Source organism: Ruditapes philippinarum, unplaced genomic scaffold (genome assembly GCF_026571515.1).
Source record: "Ruditapes philippinarum isolate M1 unplaced genomic scaffold, ASM2657151v2 ctg5754_1_1_1_1, whole genome shotgun sequence".
In the NCBI taxonomy this organism is placed as follows: Eukaryota; Metazoa; Mollusca; class Bivalvia; order Venerida; family Veneridae; genus Ruditapes; species Ruditapes philippinarum.
The window spans coordinates 63466-71208 of record NW_026854035.1 but is presented as its reverse complement, the minus strand read 5'-3'; the positions used below and the strand labels follow the sequence as shown (position 1 = coordinate 71208).

The 7743-nt window shown below is 31.0% G+C and overlaps 1 protein-coding gene across 1 annotated transcript; it reads right to left on the bottom strand.

The window, feature by feature from the left end:
• Nucleotides 1–663: 663 nt before the first annotated feature.
• LOC132738742 (putative nuclease HARBI1) lies at nt 664–3810 on the bottom strand. Its single transcript, XM_060726333.1, has 6 exons — nt 3804–3810; nt 3353–3546; nt 2654–2889; nt 2225–2378; nt 1385–1485; nt 664–886 (listed from the first exon to the last, which is right to left on the bottom strand). The coding sequence occupies exons 1-6, from the start codon at nt 3808–3810 to the stop codon at nt 664–666; spliced, it is 915 nt and encodes a 304-aa protein (XP_060582316.1).
• Between the last annotated feature and the right edge of the window lie 3933 nt (nt 3811–7743).

Below are 7743 nucleotides of genomic sequence, written 5' to 3'. Positions count from 1 at the left end.
TCTAAAAGAAGATATTTTAAGTTTTTTCTTTCGGTTGCCATGGCAACCAGAGTTCTGCTTGGAATTTAATTCTTTGAACAATTTTTAAAGTTGACTACCAAAGGAACATTCCTGTGAAGTTTGGATGAAATTGGCCGAGTGTTTTATGAGGAGATGTCGTTTAAAGTAAAAGTTTACGGACGGACGACGAACGGATGGACGCCGGACGAAAAGCGATCACAAAAGCTCACCATGTCACTTTGTGACAGGTGAGCTAAAAATTAGATGATTACTTTTTTTGTGAACAACAGGACTCTGGCGAGCATAATATTGTTTTGTTCTACAAGTTCAATAAATCAAGTTATAGACCACCTATTACATGGTAAGTGTGGTGGTAAAAATTGACAAAGGTCGAACCCCAGCAGTGAACTTGAAGTTAGACAAAGAACCCTGGGTCTTGTTCAAAACACATTGTCCATATATGGTGACTTTAAATTTTTAAATAAAAATTGAAACTTTCATGTATTTGGAAGTTACAGAGCAGACAAAACAACCACCATTTATATGTATATAACATAAATAAAGTTATGATCAATGTTAAAGTTTGTGGACAGCAGCAGAAACGCCAACATGACTGTAATAATACCTCTAATTTTTTATCAAAAAAAAAGGTCAGGCTAAAACTCATAAAAGATCAATTAGGGTAGCCCTAGTATTCATTCCAGTTTGAATACTCTGAGATATTGTAAATACATCATCATTATTCAAAGTGTCTTCAATCAATATATCTCCTATTAAAGGAATGTTTCTTTCCAAACAAACATTGTGTAGCTTACAGCAGACACTGACAATTTTGGCAGACTTCTCTGGGGTGAAGGGCAGACAACCTCCTGTTTTGTGTAAACACCTGAAAAAAATTAAGAATCATTATCAATTGTAAAAAATGAGTCGGACTGATCTTAATGAATGAGTTTCAGAAGATCACTGATAAATTATCAATTTATAATTCCTTTACGTTCTAAGTTATCTTATTCATAAATATTGTGGTACAAATTTTGAAGGGTTACCATTTTTATGATCCCTATAAAAACAGTAGCATGTATGTACATATGTATAACACAAACTGTCAAGTCGTTTGAAAGGTGCAAACAAATTATAAAACAGCAAATAACCTTTATTTTATTGAAACCGAAAATTACTTTGTAAACTTACAGAAGTCTTTATATGATTTGTATCAAATCATCCGATGGAAAGCAACTTTACAGACATGCAGTATTAAAGCTTATTTCTATGTAACATGGTAAATAATAAACATAGTTGAGTCTTTAAAAATTGGTGTCATCCAATTATGTAACATGCTATAAAACTCAGTATCATACATTCAAGTGCATGCATGGCGTAATACCTAAATCTTGACTTCAACATTCCAAATGCTCTTTCCACCATCATCCTTGTCTGGCTATGAGCTTTGTTGTACCTCTCCTCCTTAACTGGTCCAGGGTTGATCTTAAATTGAAATAATAAATTTCTATAACTGTATAAACTAAGACAAATATTTCACAATCAGTCCTTTCTATGACAACAAGCTTTAATATGTAAACCAAATCTCGAATAAAGTATGTTCCTGTTTAATATGATATATAGAAATTTCAAATGCCATGAATACAAACTGATTAAAATCTTGATAGCCAGCCAAGCACTTGAACATTATTCTATTATTTGTTTGTATTCACCAAATTCTTTCTTGTTTATTGTTGTTGTTTTTATGCTATACATTTATGATGGAAAATTGAAGATTAATATGTTTCAAGATATTGTTATTGTTTTTATGCTATAAATTTATGAGGAAAATTGAAGATTAATATGTTTCAAGATATTGTTATTGTTTTTATGCTATAAATTTATGATGGAAAATTGAAGATTAATATGTTTCAAGATATTGTTATTGTTTTTATGCTATAAATTTATGATGGAAAAATTGAAGATTAATATGTTTAATGATATTGTTATTGTTTTTATGCTATAAATTTATGATGGCAAAAAAATGAAGATTTATATGTTACAAGATGTTGTTGTTGTTTTTTGTGTTTGGAATAGCTGTCATTAATAGGGGCAACATGAGGTGAAAACTAATTCAAGTATGTACTAATAACTAGCAAAGAGAATTTCAAACTATCCACTCCCTCAGTTTTTCCAGAGCAAAAATAGCTTTGGCGGAATTATCTGTTATAAATGTTGTCAATACCTTTGGAGTCATCAAATAAGGGCGAAGAGGATAACCAGAATCCCATAACAACCAACCCAGATTGTTATCTTTTAAATTCTGCCTGAGACCGCACACATGAAAGATAGTGGCATCATGCGTGGACCCAGGCCAGCGAGCAACAACATCGGTGAACCTATATAAATGTAATTGTTTTACATTACTTCTATTCAATATTGAGTTCACAAGATAGTCAAGTGAATAATTTTAATAAAGGCAGCTAAAGAAAATATTTTACTAATCAAAGTTAATTTAAGTATAAGACAGTTTACAGCATTTGAAAAATAAGATGCTATTACCTATTCTTTCTGATAACCATTCAGTGAAAAGCAACATAAATGTTTAAATAAATTAAATAATATACAAATTGCAAATACGGAAGAAAAAGAAATCTCATTGCAAATTGTTTACCTCATGTTATGGTCAACAACAGCTTGCACATTAAGGGCATGGTATCCCTTTCTACAAACAAAGGCAGGTTCATATAATCCTGCTGGTGCTATGATTGGGATCAAAGTTCCATCCACAGCACCAACACAATTAGGCAAACCTGCCACCTTGTAAAAGGCTCTTTTCACACTTGATATATCCACCGATGCTGTTGGAAATTTTATGTTTTTCAATTTTTCATCAATTGAATTCACAACCTGCAAAATTAAGCAATTTCTTATATTTCAAGTAAATACACATGTACCTTCAGGTCTTGAAAATTATAGCGCTTGCATACCTTATCCAGTTCACAAATTAACATAAGTCAGCCAAAACCTATATATTAGAGTCATTGACATCAACTATATAATCATGCAGTTAATTATAAAGTTTCAAGTTAATAGTTACCTTTTATGATTTTTTAATTTGATCTTGCAGATTGGGTTTTCACTTTGAATGTGAAAAACATTTTGCTATGTGATTGCACAAACATTGTGCATAACACTTTTAATAAAAAATGTTGTGCCAACATCCAGTATAGTCGGACAGCACCACTGTTGTTAAAATGAGGACTTAAAAATTCAATTAACTAATTTGGTAATTGATTGAGTTAAACATACAAATAAAATCAACATTATCAATAATTATCAGGGCAACTGATTAGACAAAATTTGTGCTTACTTGCCATACATGTCTGCTCACTGAACTCCTACTAATTCCATGTAGATCCCCAGTCTCACTGAAAAAATCTCCCTTTGCCAAGTATCTCAAAGTGACCAGAAGCTGAAAATAAACAAATGATGTCACATTCTGTTTAATAGTGAATAGTGAGCAATGTGTAAAGTTTTCTTGTAAGATATATACACTGAACAAAACTTATAAACACATAAGTACTGCATATTATGAGAATTGTGGTAATATATGTCAGCTAATACAACAAATTATTATATTGTATAAAATTCTACACCAAATGCTGATGCCTTGCATATTTTCATTAAATACAAACAAAATTTATGACAATTGCAGCTAGATGATACAGGGCAGTTCTAAAACTAAAAAACCCACAAATTTCATTAAAATTGTGTAACTGGTTAGGCCATAATCTACAAGATGCAATTGATTTTTAAGCTACCTTCCATTTATTATATACTTATAAATGAAATATTATGAAATATTGAAGAAATAAAATGGGTACTTTTTTATTTTCCGTATTTTACTGTAAAATGTATTTATTTTTCATTGTAGTGAAACTTATTTTTGTTATTTTCAATTGTGCCTGGCTTTGCATCTCTTTTGTGGGAAACAGCACATGTACCTATGGAAGGAGGGTTTTCAAGTTTTTTTTAAACTTATATGGGGCCTATTTGCTGCACATACATAATGAGTTATATAAACAAAAAGATAAAATAAAACCCGATTTTGTGTAACAAAATCTTCAAAATTTATAATTAGGAATAAGTTTCATTGTATTTGCATTTATCTCAAGTATAATATTTATGAATTTGCACTTATACGAGGGGTTATCCAAAAATTCGTGGACTTTTTAAATATCTCTTGAACGTCAACGTGTATTGTAATGAAAATTTATCAGCATACATTGTAGAATATTATCAACACATTTTGAAAGGAACAGTTAATTATGTCAATAAATAATGATTTTATATTGCTTTTAAATAAGCACATACACGTCACCCGGCGCACGGTAGAAAAGCGCTGTAAGTCATCGTATACTTCTTGCTAAAAAACTAAAAAAATAACGTAGAAAACCCGCTGAACATCGCATGTTTCATCTATGATGTCATTTAAGTAATTCTTTAAAATTATGGACGTCATTTACCTTTATTTTTTTTTTGATATCGCTAGAAACGCCAGACGCCTTTATTGTTTACAACGGGAAAATGACGGACACGCGATTATTAGAAAATCGCATGATCATAAACAATCATAAATTTTTATTGCAATTTTGAAATGACACCTACAGAAACATTTGATAAAAATCAGCAGACGAACAGAGAAAAGAATATTTCACGATCATTAGTGTTAAAGTGGCATAAAAAAATTAGTAATGGACATTACTTTGAGAAGCAGTAACAGTCATTGACTGCGTAACGTTGAAGCACAAATTGTACGTTAATATTATGACGTTGACGTCAATAATTTTTTGGAGTGCGCCGCTGTCGCCGACATGTGTTTATGTAAAATTAAATATTGTTGTAATGTAAGAAGCTATTCACATGAATTTTCCTGTGTTTATTTGTTATTAATTCTTCTAAGCAGTGTAAGAATTTCAAATTAATATCTCAAATAAATTTTACGCAACAAAGAAAGTCCACGAATTTTTAGATAACCCCTCGTATGTTTCCATTTATATGTTTCACTTATATGTAGTGGATTTTTTCCACAAAACGGTGAAAGACAAGAATAACATATTTTTTTTTCTGGGGGGGTGGTGGGGGGGGGGATTGTACAAGACACTTCACCCCTGACAATTCAACCATCATAGTTTGAAGACATTTAACCCTCAAGCCCTATTTAAATTAACAGATGTAAAGTGAGTTATTTAGTCAGTCAAATTATAATGTTATAATAAATTTTAGAAAGAAATATATCATGACCATTTCTATTTGCTATTTCAAAAATATATATCTTGTTTGAAGAAAACAATATTTTTATTTCATTACTATAAGTCTATACATTGTACATGTGTGTACATACATGTATTGATAATATAATAAAAAATATTTTAAAACAATCACCATTGTTTACATCTCATCTTCAAACATTGTTTACATCTCACCTTCATTTGAAAAGCACAAAACAAAATTGGGTGGAAGGGGTGTAGTGTCTCAACCAGATAATGAAAGATTTCATAAAATAAGTGGTACAGTAGGCTAAAGTGTCTGCGAAAAATAACTTAAGATGAAGTGTCTGGGGGGGGTACTGTCAATCAAAGTTGCACACATAATTTATAAATAATCATAAAGGGAGGTCGAGAATCACGAGGTAAATATACTATAAAGGGAGTGGGAGTTTGTAAATATTGAGATAAAAGGATATTTTTCACAAGACGACTTGTCAATTGTGAAACAAATACTGTAGCAGTAGTGGAGTCAAGGGTGGTAATAAAATGTGGGTTGGATAGCTACAGACCCATTGACAACTGAGTTTAACTTGTTTAGAAAAAAAGTGTATTTATCGAGCGTGTGATGAATCGTGCATCAACAAATTAGTGCTGTGGTACAGGTACTAGTAACTATCCGAAATGTTGACAAAGTTTGGCTTGCTTATTTGCCGCTAGACTAAATGAATTTGTAGCGTCCTTGAACTTTGATTGTTGTTGTCAACTATGTAAACAAATTACAAGGGAAACAACTATAGGAAAACACCGAAAATATCAAGCTAGATTTGTCGCCCTACTGTATTGTAGAGCTAATTAATATCATGCAATTGTACGAAATATTTATTGGCATACAGTACCTTTGTCAAAGGCGGCACAGGAAAACTTCTATTTGAAGATGAGCTTATATAATCTTTAATGAGATTATGCAAATCAAAAATTGTTTCCCGGTACCGTTCAACCACTTCCCTGTCCCTCAAATTGTCTAGGACGTCTGTCCGTTCACGGAAAATTCGTGGCAAAGGTCGGCGTCTCTCAGTGTCAAACAATAATACGGCAGCCATATTTACGCACTGCACGAGCAATTTACGTCAGCAATAAATGAGCGTAACTTTACGTTTAAACTTACGCATATGCGCAGCTAAGAAAGTTTAGTGAAACGCAAATAAATACGTAAGTTCTGCTTACGCAAAAACTTACGTTCAAACTCGAGTTACGATAACGTACGTACGTTAGTGAAACGCTCCCCTGGTGTGTAGTTAAAGAGGTTTTTAATGGTTCTAACTCTAAATTGTAATCATCGCATAATATATATTTGAATTATTCCCTATCTTGCCAATTTAGCTAAATATTTCATTAAAAATTTCGGGGTTATCCGAATTTGGGTCATATAAATATGTTAGAGTAATCTTCTGCCCTTCAATATTTAAGTCTAATATCATAATATTTCCAATTGGGTCAATAAATTTGTTATGAATTTTGTGATCAATGTTGTTGTTTTTAAAAAGAAAAGCTAACCCTCTGGAGTACATGTTCAAGGGCATAAAATACACTCATTATTCCATTCAAAGGAAATCTTTTTATACATATCTAACGTAAAATGTATGTCTTGAAGACAATAAATGTTCCACTGATGCAGAAAATAAAAAAGAGATAAGTTAAAATATAAACAAAAAACATCAATAATATTTTGGCAGACTGCGCCTCACATACAATACAAAAAATAAATATACAACAAAAAATATCTAACTTAATGTTTCAAAAAGGTTTGACAATAAACTTCTTTTCACCAATACCATTTAACTACAACTAAGAAATTTGAACTTTTATTTTTCTTACATTTTTATATATTAGCGACACACTTACTTAAAATAATTGTTAACTTATATACACATGAGAGAAATAAATGATATCATAATAGCCAAAAGTAAAATAAGATAAAATACAGATTGTTTACAGATTATCGGTAAATATAGAACTTTTTTAGACCTGATAATTGTATTCGCTGAAGTTCTTTAGCTTAAATTTATCATGAGCTCAACCTTGGTTTGAGTTGGATAGCTTTTTGAATACATTTCAACAGAAATCAATAAATTAAAAGCACAGCATACAACATTTAATTAATGAATGATCATTCAAGATATCAATCATTTTTAATCTAATCATTAAGCTGGTATGATAAAAAGATCTATAACCTCACCATTCATTTTTCATACGATAGCGCCACCATCTCGTCTTCAGTATTTGCTAGACCCTAGCCCCTCATTATGTGCACTTGAAAATATACATCAGCAAATTTAAGAAACGCATTTTAAAAATAACAACTGTTTTTAGCATAAAGTGTTTTAAACACTAAGAATGTTGCATTTAAACAATCAAATATTTAGTTGCTAGAGATTTGAGATGTTACTTTTTATAACTTGTATTAAAATTGAGGTTGAAATATTAGGGAGAC